Source organism: Cebus imitator, unplaced genomic scaffold (assembly GCF_001604975.1).
Source record: "Cebus imitator isolate Cc_AM_T3 unplaced genomic scaffold, Cebus_imitator-1.0 Scaffold3, whole genome shotgun sequence".
NCBI classification, from domain to species: domain Eukaryota; kingdom Metazoa; phylum Chordata; class Mammalia; order Primates; family Cebidae; genus Cebus; species Cebus imitator.
This window is the reverse complement of record NW_016107318.1, coordinates 6,367,885-6,393,771: the sequence shown is the minus strand read 5'-3', so window position 1 is coordinate 6,393,771 and position 25,887 is coordinate 6,367,885. Positions and strand designations below refer to the sequence as shown.

General features: G+C 36.0%; 1 protein-coding gene across 1 annotated transcript in view; it reads left to right on the top strand.

Annotated features, from left to right (window-relative positions):
* The window catches only part of MSH4 (mutS homolog 4), a 96,540-nt gene that overhangs the window by 39,854 nt on the left and 30,799 nt on the right, over nt 1–25,887 (top strand). The window contains exons 9-15 of the mRNA XM_017530587.2: nt 8,356–8,430; nt 17,327–17,391; nt 18,583–18,752; nt 19,423–19,559; nt 20,482–20,585; nt 21,661–21,785; nt 24,191–24,391. Coding sequence (XP_017386076.1) covers nt 8,356–8,430; nt 17,327–17,391; nt 18,583–18,752; nt 19,423–19,559; nt 20,482–20,585; nt 21,661–21,785; nt 24,191–24,391 — 877 coding nt within the window. The remainder of the gene's footprint in view (nt 1–8,355; nt 8,431–17,326; nt 17,392–18,582; nt 18,753–19,422; nt 19,560–20,481; nt 20,586–21,660; nt 21,786–24,190; nt 24,392–25,887) is intronic.

The following is a 25,887-nucleotide window of genomic DNA, read 5'->3' as shown; positions in this document are numbered from 1 at the left end:
GTTTTTCAGCTTCATCAGGTTGTTTCTGTTCTTCTCTACCCTGGTTATTCTAGTTATCATTTCATCTAACCTTTTTTCAAGGTTCCTAGCTTTTGTGCATTGGGACAAAAATGCTTTCTTCTGAAGCCTACTTCTGTCAATTTGTCAAACTAATTCTTCATCCAGTTTTGTTCCCTTGCTGGTGAGGAGTTGTGATCCTTTAGAGGAGAAGAGGCATTCTCGTTTTTGGAATTTTTGGCCTTTTTGCACTGGTTTCTTCCCATCTTCATGGATTTATCTACCTTTGGTATTTGAAGTTGGCGACCTTTGGATGGGGTCTCTGAGTGGATGTCCTTTCTATTGATGTTGAAACTATTTCTTTCTGTTTGTTAGTTTTCCTTCTAACAGTCAGGCCCCTCTGCTGCAGGTTTGCTGAAGTTTGCTGGAGGTTCACTACAGACCCTGCTTGCCTGGGAATCACCAGCAAAACAGCAAATATTGCTGCCTGCTCCTTCCTCTGGTAGCTTCATCCCAGAAGGGTACTCACCAGATGCCAGCCAGAGCTCTCTGTATGAGGTGTCTGTCAGCCCCTGCTGGGAGGTGTCTCCCAGTCAGGATACATGGGGGTCAGGGAGCCACTTGAGGAAGCAATGTGTGCCTTATCAGAGCTCAAATGCTGTGCTAGGAAATCCTCTGCTCTCTTCAGAGCTGCCAGGCAGGGACATTTAAGTCTGCTGAAGCTGTAACCACAACCATCCATTTTCCCAGGTGCTCTGTCCCAGGTAGGTGATGGCTTTAATTATAAGTCCCTGATGGGCTGCTGCCATTTTTCAGAGATGCCGTGCCCAGCAAAAGAGGGATTCTAGTTACACAGTCTGCCTGCAAAGACCATGCTGAGCTACTGTGGGCTCTGCCCAGTCACTATGTAAACTTCCGGGTGACTTTGTTTATACATGTAATGTTAAAATCACCTACTCGAGCTCAGCAATGGTGGAAGCCCTTCCTCTCACTGAGCTTGAATGTTCCAGGTTGAGCTCAGACTGCTGTGTTGGCTGTGAGAATTTCAAGCCAGTGGATCTTAGCTTGCTGGTCTTTACAGGGGTGGGACCCATTGAGCCAGATCACTTGGCTCCCTGGCTTCAACCCCTTTTCTCAGGGGAGTGAACAATTGTGTCTTGCTGGCGTTCCAGGTGCCACCGGTGTATGATTAAAAAATAAAACTGCTGTGGCTAGCTCAGTGTCTTCCCAGCACAGTGTTGCTGGAAACCTGGGACCCTGGTGTTGTAGGCACTGGGGGGAATCTCCTGGTCTGCATTGCCAGGAAAAGTCCCTAATGGCTTCCTTTGGCTAGGAGAAGGAGTTCTCCGGCCCCTTGTGCTTCCCCGGGTGAGGCTTCCCTGTTTTGTCTTGCCCTCCTTGTGATGCACCCACTGTCTAACAAGTCCCAGTGAGGTGAACCAGGTACCTCAGTTGAAAATGTGGAGATCACCTGCCTTCTACCTCACTCTCACTTGGGAGCTGCATGCTGGAGCTGTTCCTATTCAGCCATCTTGCCGGCAATTCCCTGTTTGCCTTCTATACTGTTTGACTATCAAATTTTAGAAAAGTCCTCTGATCTAGGTTGAAGGTAATTCAGTAAGCTAAGAATTTGGAATCTATTTTTCTGTTTAGGAAAAAAAAAATCTATAATTAGTTCCATAACGTTTTTGTCACTGTCACTTCCCATCCTTTAAACTAAGGCAGTCAATTACAAAATCTACAAAATTACAAAATCTACATCCATTACAAAAATTTTTTTTTTTTTAAAGACAGCAGGATGGACTTTATTGAGACTACAACAGTAAGGGAGAGAGATGTCAGCGAAGGCTGAGCTCAACTCTGAGCCATGCAGAGGTGACTGGGCTTTTTTTTTTTGAGACAGAGTCTCACTCTGTCGCCCAGGCTGGAGTGCTGTGGAGCAATCTCTGCTCACTGCAAACTCTGCCTCCCAGGTTCAAGCAATTCTCCTGCCTCAGCCTCCTGAGTAGCTAAGATTACACCCAGCTAATTTTTGTATTTTTAGTAGAGACAGGGTTTCACCATGTTGGTTAGTCTGGTCTTGAACCCCTGACCTCAGATGATACTCCCACATCAATTACAAAATCTACAAAAGTTAAACTATAAGGCAAACTTTAGTTTTGGGAGAATCAGTCATAATTGTAAATCTTTTCCTAACCATTGTATTTCTGTCCTTTGTGGTGGCTTTTTGTTAGACTTTACACATCAGATGTTACTAAGGTTTCCCTTAGTAACCTTTAGGGAAACTTAAGCAATATATTTAACTTTATATGTGATTCATGGCTTTTATTATTTCTTATCATGTGTCTCAGTTGTCTTTTTTTTTTAACATATGAAAATACCGTTTAAAAGGCTCTTTTCTCATTTAATGTAAGCACAAATCTCTTAATTAAATACAATATTTACTAAGTTCAGACTTCTGTTAGTTAAACTGAATGATTTGCTAAAACTTGTGAATGAACTAAATGCTCTCAGAAAATTTTCATTAAGAAATTATTTGCTTAAGATGAGTTCTTATTCTTTTTAAGAATATTGATTTCTAGAAAATGCATGTTTCTGATCATAAGTGTTCACACCAAATACTGCATGTTCTTCACTCATAAGTGGGAGTTGAACAATGAGAACACGTGGACACAGGGAGGGGAACATGACACACCAGGGCCTGTAGCATGGGGGAGGGGCAAAGAGAGGTATAACATTAGGAGAAATACCTAATGTAGATGACAGGTTGATGGGTGCATCATATCACCATGGCACATGTATACCTATGCAACAAACCTGCACGTTCTGCACATGTACCCCCCAACTTAAAGTATAATTTTTAAAAAGCAAAAGAACAAACCAAAAAAGATAGTGCATGTTTCTGATCATAAGTGTTCGTTAAGAATAATGCTTGGCCGGGTGTGGTGGCTCAAGCCTGTAATCCCAGCACTTTGGGAGGCCGAGGCGGGTGGATCACGAGGTCAAGAGATCGAGACCATCCTGGTCAACATGGTGAAACCCCGTCTCTATTAAAAATACAAAAAAATAGCTGGGCATGGTGGTGCGTGCCTGTAATCCCAGCTACTCAGGAGGCTGAGGCAGGAGAATTGCCTGAACCCAGGAGGCGGAGGTTGCGGTGAGCCGAGATCGCGTCATTGCACTCCAGCCTGGGTAACATGAGTTAAACTCCGTCTCAAAAAAAAAAGAATAATGCTTAAATTTCTTATTTTAACTAACACAATTTTCTTTCTATACAATATCTACAAACATAGCACTTAATGTACTGCATGTATTACATTAAGAATATTTGTGTTTTTCACGGAAAACCCCTAGAATACTTTCTTCAACATTTGAGAAATGTATATTAAACATATTTTTCTAATTTTTTCATGAGTTTTTTGCATCATTTTGAATAACTTTTTTCCAAATGATTTCAGACTGCCATATAGAGTATCTGAAGTATATGACTCCGTCTTTCATTTATTCTATGATTCACTTTAGTTAAGTATTGTAATAAGTGCTAGAAATACCATAAGAAGTACAGCTCTGATCCAGAAGAATTTATACTCCAATGTTATATTTGAGTAAAAATAAAATAAGCAATTATAGCATAGTATTATCTAGAACTGTAAGGGATCTGAGATTCTAACCTACTTGCAAACTAACTAGTTAGCCTGCCACAGTTTCATAGATGCTGACACAAGGCACAAGGTACCTAGGTCAAAGAGAAATACAAACTTGTTGTTATCACTTCATTAAAACAAAATAAAGTGACTTTTTTGTTTGTTTTTACTTCCTCCTCTACTTTTCTTCTGTTTCTCTCTAAAGCAATATTTTTTTGGAAGGATTATATGTAATTGGTATATCTAATTATGTTCCTTTTCTCTCCAAACTCACTCCATTCACACCTTCACCACTCCACTGGAAGGATTATCTGTAATTGGTGTATCTAATTATGCTCCTTTTCTCAAGGCCACCAACGATTTCCACATTGCTAAATCCAGTGGTTAATGGGAGTGCTCATCGTGCTTGACCTAGCAGCAAAATTTGACACAGATGAACACACTCATTTCCCATTTTCTTCTTTTTTCTTCCATAAGAGTACCCTTTTCTTTCTACCTTTCTGTTTATTATCATTTTTAGCCTTTTCTTAAACTAATGAGAAAGAACATACAATCCAGAAATCTGTACAAAATAAAAAGATAGTGCTCATTGATTTATCACAAAGTGAACATTCATGTAACAACCACTCATGTAAAGAAATAGTTATCACCAATACCTCAAAAATTCCCCTTCTTCTCCTTCCCATCCATTATTTTCCACCTGTCTCTAAAAAGAAGCCAATTTTAGTAATCATTTCCTTTTGTTTATAATTTAGTTTGACCTGATCTATTAAAAACTTTATATATAAAGGAATTATTCAATGAATATGTTTTATGCCTGACTTCTTCAAGTCAGCATTATATTTGTGAGATTTAACCATGTTGCTGCATGTATATTTAGTTCATTTGTTTCATTGCTATATAACATTCCACCGTATATGAATATGCAATTATTTATCTATTTCATTATTGCTGGACTTTTGAGTTGCTGACAGTTTTTGCAATCAGAAATAATACTGCTAAACAATCTTGTACACATCTCTTTATGTAATTGTACATATGTTTTTATTGGGTATATAGTTAGGAGTGGGATTTCTGGGTCATGGGTATGCATATATTCAACTTTGGTAGATAATGCCAAAATGTTTTTCACAATGATTTATCAATTTATCCTCCCATCATCAATGTGTGAGAACTCCCATTTGTCTTCCCCAAACCTGATATTGCTAGTTTTAAAATTTTAGCTATAGCATTTTGATAAACAGTGGTTTTAATTTGCATTTTCTTATTAATGAGGTTGAACATCCTTTCATATATATATTGACCATTTGAATATCTTCTTTTATGAAAGCCTTGTTCAGAATTATTACTCATTTTTCTATTGGGATTATCTGCTTTTGTGATTTGTAGAGATTATTTTCACAGATTAGATGTAAGCCCTTTTTGGTTATGTGTGTTGCAAATATTTCCTCCCACTTTGTAGTTTACTTTTGTACTGAGTATTGTGGGATAGATGCTGTTGGTGTGCTACCCACATTGTCTTGGTATTCACTTTTGTGCAGGAAGACTTCTTGCTTGAAGCAGCTGAGACTCTTTCTGAAGACTTTCTCTGGCCATAAGAGAGGCTGGAAGGTATTAGGGAGTTGATACCCTGGCAGCAGCTCTTAACCAGTACTGAATAAGAGTTGATGAATAAATACCCCATTTTCCTTACCTCTGGTGATAGCTTCTGAAACTTACTCTATGTCATCACTCAGGTGTCTCCATCTCTCAGATGGAGACAATCAGAACATAGATGGAGACATCTGAGAGATGGAGACAATTTGGTAACTTGATCATTAATGTCTCCTGTATTGATATCCTTTTCTCCTCTGTCTTACTTCCTCACTGCCTTGCCTGTTTTTGCTGGAATTACTTTTTAAAATAAATTATTTGCTCTCAAATTCTAGTTTCTCACAGTTGGCTTTTGGAGAACCTTTCTTGAGTTAGTAATATCTTTTGATGAATAGAAATTCTTAATTCAAATGGATCTAGTTTATCAGTTTTTTCCTTCATAGTTAGTGTTTGCTATGTCCTGCATAATAAGTATTTACCTACTCTAATGTCTTCATTGTACTATGGAATTTTAATTTATGTGGGTGATTGAATGATAACCTGGAGACACTAATGCCATTGTTTATTACTTATAGTTCCCAAGAGGAGAGGGCATGCCAGGCAGGACCACCTGGGGAAGTACTAGGGTTGGTCGAGAGGCAGAAGGAGCAAGGAGAAACATGGGCAAAAATCCTTATTACTACAATGCCAGGAAGTTGCTAGGTATTGGGCAGTGCCTATTGGGCAGGAAGTAAAATATAGATGTTGAAGTTGTGATTAGAGGGTTTGTAATATGATTTTCACATGCCGATAAAAGCCAGACTGTAAGGGAGATGTAAACAACTTTAGCTGTTAGTTTCACTATGTGATTAATAGATGCCAAATCATCAATTACAAAATCTGCAAAAGTTATTTAGAACACATAAGGCCATTAAGATATTCTTCTTTATTAATTCCAGATATTTTATTGTTTTACCGTTTATATTTAGATCTACAATCCATCTGGAATTATTTTTTGTGTGTAGGGTGAGGGAAGGGCAATGTTTCTTTCTTTTCCCATATGGATTCATAATTCTACTGGTACTATTTTTGGAAAAGACACTACTTTCCCCACTGTTCTGCCGTTAGCCTTTGTCATAAATGAAGTGCCAATATATATGCTTGGGTCAGTTTCTAGACTCTTTATTCTGTTCCATTGGACTCTCTGTTCTTATGTCAATACCATCATTTCTTAATTACTATAATTTTATTAGAAGTTAACATTCATTACAGTTACTCTTTCCACCTTGTTCTTCTTCAGTGGTGTGTTAACTATTTTTGGAATTATCCCCTCGCCCTTTTTTGAGACAGGATTTCACTTTGTCACCCAGGCTGGAGTGCAGTGGTGTGATAATGGCTTACTGCAGGCTCAACCTCCTGGGATCAAGTGATCCTCCCACCTCAGCCTCTGAGTAGCTGGACCACAGGCATGTGCCACCACACCCAGCTAATTTCTTAAATTCTTTTTGTAAAGTCAGGGTTTTGCCATGTTGTCCTGGCTGGTCTCAAACTCTTGGATTCAAGTGATCTTTCCACCTAGGCCTCTGAGTAGCTGGACCACAGGCATGTGCCACCACACCCAGCTAATTTCTTAAATTCTTTTTATAGAGGCAGGTTTTGCTCTGTTGCCCAGGCTGGTCCCAAACTTCTGGACTCAAGTGATCCTCCTGCCTTAGACTCCCCAAATGCTAGGATTACAGACATGATCCATTGCACCCAGCATGAATTATTCTCCTTTAGTGATAGTGATGACAGCTGTTTTCTGTTTAGTGAATTTTATTTATTTTTAATCTTCCAGTTAGTTTCAGAGATCCATTGTAAGAGAATATGACATATCCCATTTTGGGGCTAACAACATTTATTATGTTATTATTATTATTTTTTTTTTTTTGAGACGGAGTTTCGCTCTTGTTACCCAGGCTGGAGTGCAATGGCGCGATCTCGGCTCACCACAACCTCCGCCTCCTGGGTTCAGGCAATTCTCCTGCCTCAGCCTCCTGAGTAGCTGGGATTACAGGCCCGTGCCACCATGCCCAGCTAATTTTTTGTGTTTTTAGTAGAGACAGGGTTTCACCATGTTGACCAGGATGGTCTCGATCTCTTGACCTCGTGATCCACCCGCCTCGGCCTCCCAAAGTGCTAGGATTACAGGCGTGAGCCACTGCGCCCGGCCTATTATGTTATCTTTTCTAAATTGATGCGTATGGTCATAGAACAGTCCAGGTATTGTGCAGAGGGACTATAGACCAGAGTATCTCAAAAAGAAACATCTGGCTGGACACAGTGGCTCATGCCTGTAATCCTAGAACTTTGAGAGGCCGAGGTGGGTGGATCACCTGAAGTCAAAAGTTTGAGACCAGCCTGGCCAACATGGTGTAACCCCATTTCTATAAAAAAAGAAAAGAAAAAAAAAGAAACATTTTCATATCAAGTACATTATAATTGTAGTATCCTAAAACTCTACTTCATCTTTCAGCATTGGTAAATTAGTCCAGGTATAGGAACATTCCACATTTCTCCAGGTTTGGCACCATTCCTCAACTCTAGAGTGCAATTTAATTTGTATAAAGTTTATTAATAAAATTTGGAATGTTGATGTTGCTTTATTTTGAAAAACTATAATTAAGATTAGTAGAGTTATGAAAATAGTTTTACTTGCACAAACAGGAATCAGTGAGGGAAATCCATGTTGTTTTGTAACTATCTGGAAGGTTTGGATTCAACCTTTTAAAATATCATCTATGTACAAATACTTGTTGTGCCTTTTTCTGTTAATGTTAGTCTTTTGGTGCTGCTCAGGATGGAACTGCATCTTCTTTTGCTATTCAGTTTAAATTGAACCCAAGAGATTGAAATATGAATGAAAATTGGATACAATGAGATAAATTCTTCTCGTTTTCAGACTTTTGGGAAACTAGTGTACTGGGTTTATTATGGTGGGTCAGTAATTTTTTTTTATCATCCTTTAGGCTTACCTTGTGGCTAGGCTGATATATATATAAATTTATGGAATATGCAAAGAGTAAGAATGTTCAAGAGGAAAACCCATTATTGTATTAAATATTTACGTTGTCCATCCAAATTTGGGTTTTTATCTTAACAGGTCAATGCTGCTGAATCAAAGATAACAAATTTAATATACTTAAAACATACCTTGGAACTTGTGGATCCTTTAAAGGTAATTTATATGTGTGTGTATCATACAAAACATGTCCAGCATTATTTATTAACTTTTTGTTGAGAAAAAATTTCAAACTCAGGGAAAGTTGCAAGAATAACATGGCGAATTCCCATATATTTTCTCTGTGTACATACTTTACACACATATACACATTATTAGCCTTATTATGCTTATTGAACCATTTGAGAATAAATTGCAGTACCTACTGATGCAATATTATTCTAAAATCAATGGGTTAAAGTTTGATGAGGATCGGGTTATTTACACATTCTCATATCTCATTCTCATATCAAATATGCAATACCATTTTATAATATGTATCCCATACTCAATTTTTAAAAATTGTCCTAACAATGTTCTTTATAGCATTTATTTCCTGATATAGAGTCCAATCAGGATCATACATTATATTTAATGTCATTTTTCAAAAACTCCTTTGAAGTGGAAAAGTTTCTCAGCCTTTTATTCCTGATACCGATGTTTTGAAGCATAAGGTCAATTTTTAAAATAGAAATTCCTCAGTGTTTGTGATTGCTTTCTCTTGATTAATTTCATCTATGTGTATTTGGCATTAATACTCTAAGAAGTATCCTTTTTAGTACATCACATCAGGAGACACATAATTCCATTTCCTCAAACTTGGTGATGTTAACTTTGATCAATTTCTTCACCATAAATTCAGATTTTCTTTTGTTGTTAATAAGTTACTAATCTATGGAGAGTTATTTTGAGAATATATAAATAACTCGATACTCATCAAACTTGCACCCATTGATTTTAGAATTAATTGATGACTCTTATCTGAAGTAATTATTACTCTGATGGTTACAAGATGATTGTCTCTTTAACTTTTAAACACTACACTGTGTAAAACTTATTTTTATTCAAGTGATAAAGGAACTGTTTTTGAAAATGAAATAATGAAAAATATGGAATCATTTTGTTATAGAGATTATTCTAATAAATATTAACATGTTTTGGCTGTGTCCCTACCCAAATCTCACCTTAAATTGTAAGAATCCCCACATGTCAAGGTGGGGGAGACCTGGTGGAGATAATTGAATCATGGGGGTGGTTTCCCCCATACAGTGCTTTTGGTAGTGAGTAAGTCTCACAAGATCTGATGGTTTTGTAAAGCGGAGTTTTCTTGCACATGTTCTTGCCTGGTGCCATTTAAAATGTAACTTTGCTCCTCATTTGCCTTCTGCCATGACTGTGAGGCCTCCCCAGCCATGTGAATCTGTGAGTCAATTAAACATTTTTCCTTTATAAATTACCCAGTCTCAGGTATGTCTTTATTAACAGCTGAGAATAGTGTGATATAGTAAATTTTACCAGTAGGGTAGGGTGCTACCATAAAAGTACCTGAAAATATGAAATTGACTTTGGAACTGGGTAACGGGAAGGGGTTGGAACAGTTTGGAGGGCTTAGAAGACAGGAAGATATGGGAAAGTTTGAAACTTCCTAGAGACTTGTTGAATGTCTTTGACCAAAATGCTGATAGTGATAATAAGATCTGGACAATAAGATCCAGGCTGAGGTGGTCTCAGATGGAGATGAGGAACTTTTGGGAACTGAAATAAAGGTCACTCTTGCTATGTAAAGAGACTGTCAGCATGTTACCCCTGGCTGGAGGTCTGTGAAACTTTGAACTTGAAAGAGATGATTTAGGGTATCTAGGGGAAGAAATTTCGAAGTAGTGAAGCATTCAAGAGGAAGTGCCACATAAAATTTTGGAAAATTTGTAGCCTGAGGATGCAATAGAAAAGAAAAGCCTATTTGCTGGAGAGAAATTCAAGCTGGCTGGAGAAATTTGCATAAGTAACAAGGAGGCAAATGTTAATCACTAAGACAATGGGGAGAATGTCTCCAGGCCATGTCAGGGACCTTTGTGGCAGCCCCTTCCATCACAGGCCCAGAGGCATACGAGGAAGAAATGGTTTTCTAGGCCACCTTGCTGTGTGCAGCCTAGGGACTTGGTGCTCTGTATCCCAGCTGCTCCAGCTATGGCTAAAAGTGGCCAAGGTACAGCTTGGGCTATGGCTTCAGAGAGTCTAAGCCCCAAACCTTGGCATCCTCCATGTGGTGTTGAGCCTGCAGGTATACAGAAGTTAAGAATTGAGGTTTGGGAGCCTCCACCTAAATTTCAGAGGATGTATGGAAATGCTTGGATATCCAGGTAGAAGTTTGCTTCAGGGCCGGGATTCTCATGGAGAACCTCTGTTAGGACAGTGTGGAAGGAAAATGTGGGGCACAAGCCCTCACACAGAGTCCTCACCAGGGCATTGCCTAGTGGAGCTGTGAGAAGAGGGCCACCATTCTTCCTATTCCAGAATGGTAGAGCCATCAACAGCTTGAACTGTGCACCTGAAAAAGCCACAGACATTCAATGCCAGCCTTAAAAGCAGCTGTGGGGTGCGGGGGGCTGTACTCTGCAAAGCACAGGAGCAGAGCTGCCCAAGGCTGTGAGAGCCCACTTCTTGCATCAGTGTGACCTGTATGTATGTGATCTTCTACATGGAGTCAAAGGAGATCATTTTGGAGCTTTAAGATTTGACCGTCCTGCTGGATTTTGGACTTGCATGGGGCCTGTAGCTTCTTCATTTTTGCCAATTTCTCCCATTTGGAATGGGTGTATTTACCCAATGCCTGTACCCCATTTGTATTGTAAGTAACTAACTTGCTTTTCAGTTTTACAGGCTCATAGGCAGAAGTGACTTGCCTTGTATCAGATGAGACTTTGAACAGTGGACTTTTGAGTTAATGCTGAAATGAGTTCAGACTTTGGGAGACTGTTGGGAAGGAATGATTGGTTTTGAAATGTGAGGGCATGAGATTTGGCAGGGGCCAGGGGAAGAATGATATGGTTTGGCTGTGTCCCCAGCCAAATTTTGCCTTGAGTTATAATAATCCCCACATGTCAAGGGCAGGACCAGGCGGAGATAACTGAATCATAGGGGCAGTTTCCCTCATACTTTTCTCCTGGTAGTGAATAAGTCTCTCAAGAGCTGTTGGTTTTATAAAGGGGAGTTCCTCTGCACATGTTCTTTCTGCCTGCTGCCATGTAAGACATGACTTTGCTCCTCATTCACCTTCTGCCATGACTGTGAGACCTCCCCAGCCATGTGGAATTGTGAGTTAATTAAACCTTTTTCCTTTATAAATTACCCAGTCTCAGGTATGTCTTTCTTAGAAGCATGAGAACAGACTAATACAAATATATATATAGTTGAAGTAATGTGGCAAAAGACTTCAAAAATGTTTTTACCTTTCTTATAATGAAAGAGGTGGAATAAATCACCAGGAAAATATTGAGAGATTTTATGAAACACAAATTTTAAACTTTGGTATGTCAAAAGCAAGTAAAAGGCAAAGATAGGAAAAATTTATAAAAAATGACAGTGTATTAGTCTGTTTTTGTACTGCTAAAAAGAACTACCCAAGACTGGGCAATTTATAAAGGAAAGAGATTTAATTGACTCACAGTTCAATATGGCTGGGGAGGACTCAGGAAATGCATAGTTATGGAAGAAGGAGAAGGGGAAACAAGGCACCTTTATTAAAAGGCAGCAGGAAGGAGAAGGAGTGCAGGAGGAACTACCACCACATACTTATAAAACAATCAGATCTCATGAGAGCTCACTCACCATCATGAGAACAGTATGGGGGAAACCGCCCCCATGACTCAGTTACCTCCACCTGGTCTCTGCCTGGACAAGTAGGGATCATGGGAATTATAGGGATTATAATTCATTATGACTTTTGGGTGGGGAGACAAAGCCTAACCATATCAGACAGACAAAATACTAATTTCTATCATCACAAAACTCATGTAATTTCATAGGAAAATATTGAAATCTCAATGGAAATATGGAAAATGACCCAAGGAAGGAAATCAAGGTGATTAATAGATGTTACCAAAAATGTTAACCTCATTATTAATGGAAGCAATACAAATTAAAACCATAGTTTTATATCTGTCAAAGCAGCAGACATTTTTGTTTATCTTAATGGATGTAACTCGTTTCTAATTAGAGATCTATGAGACAGACAACTTATTAAACAGCTGGTAGGAATACAAATTTCACATACTTTACAGGAAATTGTACTGGAAATGTTTGTAACATATATCTTTTGATCCTGTAATACTACTTCTAGAGATTTGTCTGAAAGAACTTTCCAGAAATGTTAGCTAATATTTATGTCCAACAATGGTCATTAGAGTATTATTTATTTATAACAGTGAGAAATTATAAGTAGAGTAGAACTTCAATAATTAGAGGAAGAGACTATTTGCTTTCCACAGAGTAGAATATTATTAATTATTAAACATTTTTTCCTTGAAAATTTTTTCATATGTATTATATAGTATAAGTTAAGCATCCCTAACCCAAAAGTTGAAAATTTTAAATGCTGTAGATTCTGAAACTTTTTGAGTACCAATGTGATGTCACAAGTGGAAAATTTTACATCTTGACCTTATGTGATGGGTTGCAGTCAAAATGCAGGTATTCAGCACAGTCTATTCAGCATCCTCAAGGGAAAAAAGACCCTCCCAGCTCCTTTCAGCTATAATATATCATTTCTGTGCACTCCCAGATTCTTATATGCAAATATGCCCACAAAGGGTAATAAAATGACACAGGGTCGGTTGTGCCAATGGCAGGTTTCCATGATGCCCCACATAGGACCAAGATGGATGTGCATTACTGTTTTTTACTTATTATCTGCTTGGTCTAGTGGTTAGGATAACAAAAACAAAACAAAGAAAATATCAAAAAGGCCTGCAGATACCCCTGTGAGTAGCAGTGATAAGAAAAAGAGGAATCACTTATGTTTATGTATAACACAGAAAGTCAAGCTATTGGAGAAACTGGACAATGTTTTAAGTGTGAAGGTCTTAAAGAAGCGTATGCTTCTTGGGATGACTGCCAGATATGACCTAAAGAAACAAATGGATAAACTATTGGAGTTCTATGCTGAAAGTGATGAATAGAAGCTAATGAAAAATAGAAAAACACTGCATAACATTTAAAAAAAGGGAAAGAATAGATCCATCTGCCTCACAGTGAACATATGCCACTTAGTGGTATACTGATCATGAAAAAAAGTGAAGATTTATCACAATGAAATGAAAATTGAAGGGACCTGTCAATATTCAACAGGCTGATTGCAGAAATTTAAGAAGAAAATGGCATTAAATTTTTAAAGATTTATGGTGATTGAGCATCTGCTGATCATGAAGCATTAGAGAAATTCATTGATGAGTTTGCCAAGGTCGTTGCTGATGAAAATCTGATGCCAGAACAAGTAGATAATGCTGATTAAACATCATTGTTTTGGCATTATTGCCTCAGAAAGACACTGACTACAGCGGATGAGGCAGCCCCTGTGGAAATTCAGGATGCCAAGGACAGAAAATAACAATGCTGGGCTGTGCTAGTGCAGCAGGCACACATAAATGTAAACTTGCTATGTTAGGTAAAAGCTTGTGTCCTCACTGTTTTCAAGGAGTGAATGAATTGCTTACCAGTTTATTATTATGGTAACAAAGTGGCCTGAATAACCAGGGATATTTTTTTTCCTATTGGTCTCACAAACATTTTATACCAGTAGCTTATTATGCTCACTGCAGGGACTCTGGATTGGATGATGATTTAAATATTTTATTATTCCTTGACAACTCTTCTGTTAATCCTCCAGCAGTTTTTGTAAAAAATAATATTTATTCCATATGCTTTCCCCCAAATGGGACTTCATTAATTCAGCCATGTGACTGTGATGAGAGTATCCTTAGATCAATGAAGAGTAAATATAAACTTCTTTTAATTTTTTATTTTAGTTTTGGGAGTACATGAGCAAGTTTGTTATGCAGGTATACTTGTGTCATGCGGGTTTGTTGTACAGATTATTTCACCACTTAGGTACTAAGCCTAGTGCCCAACAGTTGTTTTTTCTGCTCCTCTTCCTCTTCCCACATGCACAGTCCACCCTCAAGTAAGCGCCATTGTCTGTTGATACTATCTTTGTGTCTATGAGTTCTCATCGTTTAGCTCCCACTTTTAAGTCAGAACTTGTGGTATTTGATTTTCTGCTCCTGCATTAATTTGCTAAGGATAGTGACCTCCAGCTTCATCCATGTCCCTGCAAAAGGCATGATCTTGTGCCCAGGCTCGAGTACAGTGGCCCAATCATGGCACTGTGTACCCTTGAAATCTTTGGCTCAAGTAATCCTCCCACCTCAGTTTCCTGAGTAACTGGGAGTACAGGCATATGCCACTATGCCCAGCTAATTTATAAACAAGTTTTTATGGGCAGGAGTCTTGCTATGTTGCCCAGGCTGATCTTGAACCCCTGGCCTCAAGCAATCCACCTGCCACATCCTCCTGAGTCACTGGGATTACAGGTGTGAGTCACTGCACATGACAATGGAAAGTTTTCAAAGGGAGTTTAGTGTGAAGCATGCCATATATGCTGTTGCCAGTGCTTGGAACATAGTTACTAAAGACATGGTTGTGCATACCTGGCACAACCTCTGGCTTGTTCAATGATGATGATAAAACAAGGTGGTGACTTGGTAGGATTCCATATGTCAAGTGAGAAAAAAATTATGTCTGACCTCCTAAAATATGCAAAATATATACTTTCAGAGTCTGTCAGTAAGCTGGAAGAAGTGAGTATTGAAGTTTGTATGTATGTATGTATGTATGTATTTTTCTAGATGGAGTCTCACTCTGTCACCCAGACTGGAGTGCAGTAGTATAATCTCGGCTCACTGCAAACTCTGCATCCTGGGCTCAAGCCATCCTCTTACCTCAACCTCCCAAGTAGCTGGGACCATAGGCATGTACCACCATGTACAGCTAATTTTTTGTATTTTTGTTAGAGACAGGATTTCACCATGTTAGCCAGGCTGGTCTTGAACTCCTGAGCTCTAGTGCTTTGCCCACCTTGGCCTCCCAAATTGGTGAGATTACAGGCGTGAGCCACTGCGCCCGGCCAGTTGACATTTTTAACATCAATAATGAGGCCCCAGCTATTCATTCATCAATGGATGATCAAATAGAAAAAAATGGTTCTAGTTTAAGGTGATCATGGCAATAATGATGATGAGGATGATGTTGTAACACTGCAGAAAAAGCGCCTATAGACATGGTGAAAATGTGTGATGGGCTTATTGAAGATCTAGAGTTTTTATTAAGCACAATAAAATTCCTATCTTTACCATATAAGAATGGAGAAGCACACGTTCATAACATAACAAGAAATCATGTCAGTTATAAAATCAAAGAGAAATTTCTATGACAAAAACCATCATTAATGAGTCAGATGACTCTGGAGGAAACATTTTTAAAAGTTGTCCAGCAAAATGCCTCTGTATCCTTACAATACCCACTTCCTGGTCCCTTAACTGTTTCTGATGTTCCATTTCACCTAGAAAAATACAGTACAGTTTACAGTAACTACTTAATCAAAACATAGCATCATAGGTAGATACTGAAAATTGTTAGTTGTTGCTGTCATTTAAGAGCTGATGCAGGTTTTCCAGGGGTGCTACTGTGCTGTTACCTTGAGCAAATTTTTTCACTGGATTAATAGTATGTCATTTTTTTTACTGTCAAGTACTATGGGTAAATAAGTGTTAAAAAATGATTGTTTATTGGTAGCATACAAATTCAGGGTTAGGAATTATAGTACACCAAACAATCAGATTGTCCACATAAGTGACTGAAATAGTGATACCTTTGCTTTCTGATGATTCAATGTACACAGACCTTTTTTTTTTTTTTTTTTTTTTTGAGACAGTTTCACTCTTGTTGCCCAGGCAAGAGTGCAAGGTGCGATATCCGCTCACTGCAACCTCCCCCATCCACCCTCTGCAGGTTCAAGCTATTCTTCTGCCTCAGCCTCCCCAGTAGCTGGGATTACAGGCTTTTATGAACAAAATTATTTAAAATGTTGTATAAAATTACCACAGTCTATCGTATAAGGTGTATATGAAACATAAATGAATTTCATGTTTAGACTAGGTTTAATCTCCAAGATGTCTCATTATGTACATATGCAAATATTCAAAAATATGGAAAAAATCCAGAATCTGAAGCACTTCTGATCCCAAGCATTTCAGATAATAAATACTCAACCTGGATTAAGTCAGAGGCTTGGGAAGGAGCACACAATTATATAAAATTATTTATTTCAGATACTGACAGGAAAGATACTATATTTAGAATGTTTATCTTTAGAATGATAGTAGATTTAATTTTTTTCTTTATGTTTTGGTAAATTTTTAGTTTTTATCTGTGTGTATTATTTTCTATTCATGAGCCAAAAAATGTTATTACCATTGCTTCATATCAAACTAAAAAAGTAGGTAATGGTCGGGCTAAACGTGCTTTCTTCTCTTCTTTTCTGTTTATTTAGTTAGTGACCCCTCATAGTTTTCATTAAGCAAAATAAAATTCCTAGTTTTACTATTTAAGAATGGAGAAATTGCTCTGTTTGTGAATATACAGAGCACCTTTTTGGTTTAATGTATATCTAACCTAAATTTTGGAATTATATGTAGTGTACTCTGAATGTACAACAGTAGTTGTTTAAGTACCTATGTCTACAAGTCGTCAGATGTTAACAATTAGTAGGGAGGCAAGAAAAATAAAAGTTCTTATAAGCAGTGGATGGCACTTATTAGTCATGTATACTTTATCTGAAAAAAGAGAGAGATACTATCTGTCCTCAGCTACATGGCTAAAATATATTTCATGAGTATATAAATGAGGAAATGAAGAAAGCACTTGGTAAACTATAAAGCATTAAACAAATGTAAAATGATAACATTTGAATGATGTTGTAATTGATTATCCTTAACTTTTTAATTTTATTCTTTCATAGATTGCTATGAAGAACTGTAACGCACCTTTATTAAGAGCTTACTATGGTTCCTTGGAAGACAAGAGGTCTTTGTCACTCAACTGTTAATAGAAACTAAGATTATTCTCTTCTTCCTGATCATAACTGATTTTAAAGACTCTAGTTGTATGAACAAATATTTGAATTTTGGTTAACAGAATCTTTAACTTAGTCGTCAAAATTCTAATTGCATATTTTACCTTAAAAGTACAATAAATAGGGTAACAACACATTGATTGTTTGTGTTAATGGACAATTAGAATAGCATGAAAACTTGAAGTCCATGAACAATTTTAATATTTCTTTTTAAAACCATTCTCTATGGAAAGACTTGCAAATAATAAAAATATATTTCTTTATTTTGCTAAATCATCACAGATCTAATATAACAAAAAATAGTAGATATAAATATTAATAAATGTAATATTTTAAATTTAATAATTTATAATATTATATAATAATATTAAATAATAAATATTAAACAATCTAAACACAGTTTAATTTTAATAATGTTAAATTATTAGCAGTGGTTGTGGACTGAAGAACTTCTGGTTCTTCAGTAGTTTCTTGATTTGTGATACTTAAGAACTATTTTTCTATTAATTGAAGATTTATACTCTGTGTGAGGCCACATATTGAAGTTAATAATAAAACTGGCTTAATTACAAATAAAATATAGAATGGAATGAAGGAAAAGTTGAGGAAAATATGTGTTACCAGATTTCTGGTTTGTGTAATCATTTCACTTTGTCACTGATAATTGTGAGGTTCCTGTTATGCTGTTTACATACGTGTTTAGTGTCCCTTGCCTCTACTGAAGACAGGGATCATATGTTATTCTTCTCTGAATCTCTTCACCTAGCATAGTGCTTGATACATGGTGTAAGTTAATGTTTATTGAGTGAATGAGCATGAAGCCAGAATTTTTATAACAGTTCTTTAGAGATATATTTTATACCCACAGGCACATCAGTATATATAATTTAGGAGATCTATTAGCAGATGTAGAATTGTTCTTGGGGTCCTGATACTGTTTTAGACTAGTCCTGTCTGATGAAATAGTTTAAAATTGAGATAATCAGAGCTCTAACTTAAGTAAATTTAAATATTTATTGCTTAATTAGCTATTTCAAAATACATTTCAACAAAAATTTGCTACCTACTGTGATTCAAGTTATAAATTAAAATAACTCTTTGACTTATTGCCTATAATATTTTTCTTCTTGACTTAATATTAGATTTGGAATCATACTTGAAAAGATTAAAACAGTAATTAATGATGATGCAAGATACATGAAAGGATGCCTGAACATGAGGACTCAGAAGTGCTATGCAGTGAGGTCTAACATAAATGAATTTCTTGACATAGCAAGAAGAACATATACAGAGATTGTAGATGACATAGCAGGTAATTTATTTATTTGATAATGCTTTTTATTTTTGTAGGGATGAAACAGACTTTTTAAGACATACTGTAATTCTTTGCTACTAACTAGCCATACATATTTTTAATTTATTTTTTGTTACCAAAACATAAGGTTAGCATGTATTTCCATTTAAGGAAACAGCATATGTAGCAGCCTTCATACTGAACTCCTTATGAAAAACTTCCGTTGCCAGGTGCATTAGCTCATGCCTGTAATCCCAGCACTTTGGGAGGCCAAGGAGGGCTGATAGCTTGAGCGCAGGAGTTTAGACTAGCCTTGGCAACACAGCTAGTCTTTTGTAGAGACAAAACTTTGTCTCTACAAAAAATGAAAAAATTTGCCATGCATGTCGATGTATGCCTGTAGTCTCAGCTACTCAGGAGGCTGAGGTAGGAGGATCACTTGAGCCCAGGAGGTAGAGGCTGCAATGCATTGTGATTGTGCTGCTGTACTCTGCCTGGGCAACAGAGTGAGACCCTGCCTCAAAAAAAAAAAAAAAATCATTAGAGTTTGAAAGAGTAACAAGACCTCTTCTTTAAGTATAAAATAACAATAATTTAAAAACCATATGACTCTTTAAAGCAGAGTTATTTTCTCATTAAAATTTATTCATTTTGTTTTGTTTTTGTTTTTCTTGTTTCTGGTCACCAGGAATGATATCACAGCTTGGAGAAAAATATAGTCTTCCTTTAAGGACAAGTTTTAGTTCTGCTCGAGGATTTTTCATCCAGATGACTACAGATTGTATAGCCCTACCTAGTGATCAACTTCCTTCAGAATTTATTAAGGTTCATTTTAGAGTGGTTAGAAAATTATTGTTTCTGATTTTATAGAATTACATCTACATATCTTTGGGACTTCTTGAGTTTTACAAGCCAAATTTCTGAATGTTCTATTTCTTCTCCTATTCCTACCCACCTACCTAACTAATATACTTATCTAAGAGTGACTTAGAAGCTTTTACAGAAATACCAAACTCAGTGTTTCCCACAGTTCTGGGAGCTTGGTGTAAGAAAAAAAGGAACATGAAGAAAGAATACCCAAAAGCTGTTTATAATAAAAGAAATTAGGAAAATACCACACCATTTGCCTGTTAAATATTTTAAAAGACCTGAAGTAAAGAAATCTACTTAGCTTTAAAAAATCTAATATTTCCAAACCTTTATACCACAGTAATAATTTTTCCTATATAGCTCTTTTACAATATCCAGTTTGCGAGGGTCTAACCCACTCTAATCTTTGTTCTATTTGCTTCTGGGGATACTTTTTGATAAGAACAAACCATTTAACTTTCAGGCTTTTAGATATTAAGATTAGAGATTGAGTTGAGGTTCAGATATAGGACAAGGGGTGCGACAGGAGTCGAAGATGGAGTAAGGATCATTTATGTCCATCATGCATGTTACTTGGTAATAAGATGCAGTGTTTTTAATGTTTTAAGACCTACCAGAATAGTCATCCCAGATGAACTAGGTCAAAATATCCTGCTTTTTAAGGATGAATGTATGGGTTGAAAAAAAATCTGGCTTTATCCTTTGAAGTGATCTTCCTTTTATGTTTCACAAATGTTATTTAGAACTTTCTTTGTAATACCATATCTCAAAGATTAAAATTATTAACCTAAATATCCATATTTCTGTTGTTTAAAATCTTATGTTATATTTCATAATAGTGTGCACTTATCTTGATAATTGTTTTTGAACCTCCCAGATTTCTAAAGTGAAAAATTCTTATAGCTTTACATCAGCGGATTTAATTAAAATGAATGAAAGATGCCAAGAATCTTTGAGAGAAATCTATCACATGACTTATATGTAAGAGCATTTGAAGTATTTGAATACTGAATTAAATTGGTTTAATTTGAGAAACTGTGATCAATTTTATTAGTTGAATTTTTGTCTAACTACAGACAATTGTAGAATTATGTATGTTAACAAAGACAGTCTGTTATTATGATTAGAATCACTGAGCCTCACAGAAGCTTCGGGGAAGATCTATTTGTAAACAAATACTATTATAATTGATATTTCTGTAATATGCATTCTACCATGATGTAGAACTTGGCACATTATGGGTTTACCTGGGCTGCTTTCAGTTTATTCTTTTCCTATAGTCTGTAAGCCCTCGGCTTCTTATACCTTGATATTAATAATTCAATAGCAGTATCACAATAGTGTCAGTTCTTTTGCTGGTCCTGATACGGTAGCAATACGGCCAGAAAGAAGAAGGACATTTAGAACACTTACTGGCTCAGGTAATAGAAAGGTTGGGCTTTGAAGACAATTTCAAGGCATGTGCCACAAACATTTTAATATATTATAAGTTTTGGGTACATATTTATCTTTGCAAGAGGAAAATTTTTTGTACTATATTACGGTATAACTCTGCCTTATAAAAACTTAAATAACTATATGATTCAGATGTTGTGCCTGTGTGCATGTGTGTGAGTGAGAGAACGAGAGAAGAGGAAAGAAAAAACAGGTGAGAGGCAACATGCATATAGCTTTTGTGTGGAACTAAGCATTTGCAAATTCACAAAATGATTAGGAAATGGGATCTGCCCAAGTATAATGAGGGCTTGATTTCACCTATCAAATATTTTTATTAATAAAAACTTATTAATATCAGATAAAAGCAGCTATTTCAAAAATATGTTAATACACCAGAAGATAGGTTCTTTGCCACTAAATAGCTGTGATCTTGAACAAAAACTGCGATTTCCTCGTCTCTAAAATGAGATAGTTGAAAAATAAGCTTTATCTATAGTATATAATTGAGGTGTGAATGTTATTTTACTTCAGCTAATGAATTTAATATTGTTTTACAATTACAATGTATGTCCCTTTTGAAAAAATATTATTACATGTCTTACCAAACATGTGTTTTCAGGATAGTGTGCAAACTGCTTAGTGAGATTTATGAACATATTCATTGCTTATACAAACTATCTGACACTGTTTCAATGCTGGATATGCTACTGTCATTTGCTCATGCCTGCACTCTTTCTGACTACGGTAAGTTTCTTTGGAAGAAACATGTTGCATACTTAAATTTGTATTCCTTTCAAACAATTTAATGTAATAATTGAGACATTTAAAATTTTTAACTTGAAATAGAGTCTCTTGTTTCAGGTCCTAGACTAAGACACAAAATAATTTTTTGGGGGGAAACTAGGGGAGGGATAGTGGGGGGTGGGGATTGGGGAGGGATAACATGGGGAGAAATGCAAGTTATAGGTGATGGGGAGGAAGGCAGCCAAACCACACTGCCATGTATGTACCTATGCAACAGTCTTGCACGTTCTTCACATGTACCCCCAAACCTAAAATGCAACAATATATATATATATATATATATATATATATATATATATGTATAATAAAGTAAAAAATTGTTCTGTCAGAAATTGGCAAACCAAAAAGAAAAAACTGCAAGAAACTAAAGATTCCCCAAATAAGAAAAACTTCAAGAACTGCCTCCTTGGTAAAAATGATAATGATCTAAATTTATAAAGTTCAAATCTGAATACTTATTAGAAGTAGTGGGATAAATATTAATAGAGAGAAATGCATCTCCAGAGTGAGCATTTTAATCTGCTAGCTCCTTAGATGTGAACATACCAAGATCAGGAGTTATGTAATTTATTTTTATATCCCAAGTCCATACAAAGGCCTTGAATATAAATGTTTAGTAATTTTCTCGTGTTAAATGAATACTTCGAGTTAGTGCTTTGACATTTCTTATCTAACTTCTCAGTAATAACCATACTCCAGTATGCAAATTTACTGGACTAATATGTGATAATTATGGTTGAATAATTGTATACTTCATTACATTAAAAACATTTAAATTTCTAATGTAAATCAGCAGTAACATTTCTAAAATGTCATGTTAATTTACTTTTATGGGAAGTATCTTTTAAGATTTTTTCATATTTCTTATGGAAATATTAACTTTTTCCGTTGGTATTTTATAGGCCAAAACTTTTCAAACTTTTTTATCTCTTTTGAGTCAAAACTCTACTTTAGGGGACAGGTATTCCAATAGTAGTTAAAAAAAAAAAAAACTATTAAGAGATTTAGTATTGCTTCATTTTAGTTTGTGAGGGATCATTCTGAAACTCCAAATCTATAAATAATGAAATTTTGGAAATACTTAAATTTTTTTTTCTAACTAACCTCACTTTTATGATGAATGTTTTCAAGTTTATCTATGCATTTTAGATAAAGGTATGTAGCATTTTGGTTTTCACATATTCTTTCACCCTCTTCGTCTTCCCTGTGCCTCAGGTGGTATCCATAGAAACCTGATCATTATTTGTTTCTATAAATTACCAAATCATTTGTGTTGATCTTCTGTATTCTCTGAAATTTCCTTTTATACAAAATTTTTTCATGGGCTTAGAATTATTTTTATATTTCATTTTATTCTGTAATCATACCTCAATTTATAAGCGAGGTGTTTGAAACCAGCCTGGGCAACATAGCAAGACCTTATCTCTAAAAAACAAATAGTGATAAGTGGTGGCAGGTGCCTGTACTCCCAGCTACTTGGGAGGCTGAGGCAGGAGGATGGCTTGAACCCAGGAGTTTGAGTCTGCAACAAGCTATGATTTTGCCACTATATTCCACCCTTGATGATAGAGCAAGACCCTGTCCCTAATAAATAAATAAATGCTAAGTGTGCCAAATTTGAAATACTATTTAATGTAGGGAAATAGTGTTTAAGGTAGACCAAGTAAATGTGCAACTCTGTAGTACTAGTAATCAATTATGATTTTTAAAGTACTGTCAATGAATACTTGGTTCTTTTTATTTTTATTTTTTTGAGACAGGGACTCACTTTGTTACCCAGGCCTGGAGTGTACTGGTACAATCTCAGCTCACTGCCGTCTCCACCTCCCAGGCTCAAGAGATTCTCCTATCTCAGCCCCTCAAGTAGCTGGGACTACAGGCATGAGCCTAGCTAAATTTTTTTTTTTTTTTTTTTTTTGTAGAGACAGGGTTTCACCATGTTGCCCAGGCTGGTCTTGAACTCCTGAGCTCAACCAATCTACCCTCCTTAGCCTCCCAAAGTGTGCTGGGATTACCAGTGTGAGCCACCACACCTGGTCTACTTGGTTCTTTTTAAACTACTCATAGCTGAAAATTTTATACACTATTTTGGAGCTCAGGATAGGATAAAGAACTGAATTCTAGAGTTCTCTGGAAGTGAGTAAAAGTTGTGATAGTGATTAGAATATGTCCATCATAATTTAGAGGAATTTGGGTGGGAATTTGGGATAAAATGATACCTTAATATTATTATTTCAAATTGACTCTTGTAAATATCACTAAGATATAGACAGTACATACATACCATGAAATCTTTAGGTACAAATATATTAATCTTTAAAAACCATTCTATTTTTTTTCTTAAGTTCGACCAGAGTTTACTGATACTTTAGCAATCAAACAGGGATGGCATCCTATTCTTGAGAAAATAACTGCAGAAAAACCTGTGGCCAACAATACCTATATTACAGAAGGGAGTAATTTTTTGATCATAACTGGACCAAATATGAGTGGAAAATCCACATATTTAAAACAGATTGCTCTTTGTCAGATTATGGCCCAGATTGGTAAGTTGTGGCTTTATTTATAATGACCACTTTGACACTTAAGCTTAATTAGATCCCATTTGTCTATTTTGGTTTTTGTTGCCATTGCTTTTGGTGTTTTAGTCATGAAGTCCTTGTTTATGCCTATGTCCTGAATTATATCGCCTAGGTTTTCTTCTGGGGTTTTTATGGTGTTAGGTCTTATGTTTAAATCTTCAATCCATCTGGAGTTAAATTTTGTATAAGTTTGTAAGGAAGGGATCCAGTTTCAGCCAACTTCTGTTTTATAAACATAGTTTTACAGTTGGTTCTTTTATTTTTCCACTTACACAAACATCATTTGCAGAAAGTGATAATTCTGCCTTTTTATTTCCAGTGTTTTTGCTTTCCATTTCTTTTTCTCTAATTGTTTTGACTAAGACTCTCAGAAGAATATTAAACAATTATGGTAAGTTAGTGGGTATACCTGCATTGATCCTGACTTAAATGGGAATGTTTCTGATGTTTTCTTATTAAGCATCAGCTGAATTAATTCATATCATTGTATTCACGATGTATCCATTCTTATTGTTTGAGTTATTATAATTATTATTAATCAAGGTGAAATGTTGAATATTATTAAATGCTGTCACTGGCAACTTTGAAGATGCTCATGTAATGTTTCTTAATATAGTGAATTGTATCAGTAGGTTTCTTAATATTGAAACCTATCTTCCTTCTTCATATGAACTTATTTTATATGTTAAATAATTCTGCCCTTCTGTTGATCAAATTCCATTTTCTAATATTTTAGTTAGAATTTTTACATTGATATTTATACACAATTAGACTATAGCTTTTTGTGTGCTATTTTTTTAATGTTTTTATGTTAATGTTATGCTAGCTTCATGGAAATAATTTAAAAGTTTTCATTTTTTTCCTGTAAGCTCTAAAACAGTTTAAATAACATTGGCACTATCTATTCCTTAGATATTTGTTAGAATTTATTTCTGAAATCACATGAGTTCTTTGCTTTTGGGGAAGGTAAATTAAACCATGTACTCATTATCTTCTGTATTTTAGTTGATATGTGTATGTTTGCTATCTTGATGGATGTCTGTTGGCCATGCTCAGATACCATCTCACTCCAGTTAGAATGGCGATCATTAAAAAATCTGGAGACAACAGATGCTGGAGAGGATGTGGAAAAATAGGAACGCTTTTACACTGTTGATGGGAATGTAAATTAGCTCAAGCATTGTGGAAGACAGCGTGGCAATTCCTTAAGGATTTAGAAATAGAAATACCATTTGACCCAGCAATCCCATTACTGGGTATATACCCAAAGGATTATGAATCATTCTGTTATAAAGACACATGCACACATATGTTTATTGTGGCACTGTTTACAATAGCAAACACTTGGAACCAACCCAAATGCCCATCAATGATAGACTGGATAAAGAAAATGTGGCACATATACACCATGGAATACTATGTAGCCGTAAAAAAGGATGAGTTCTATAACTAAAGACAAA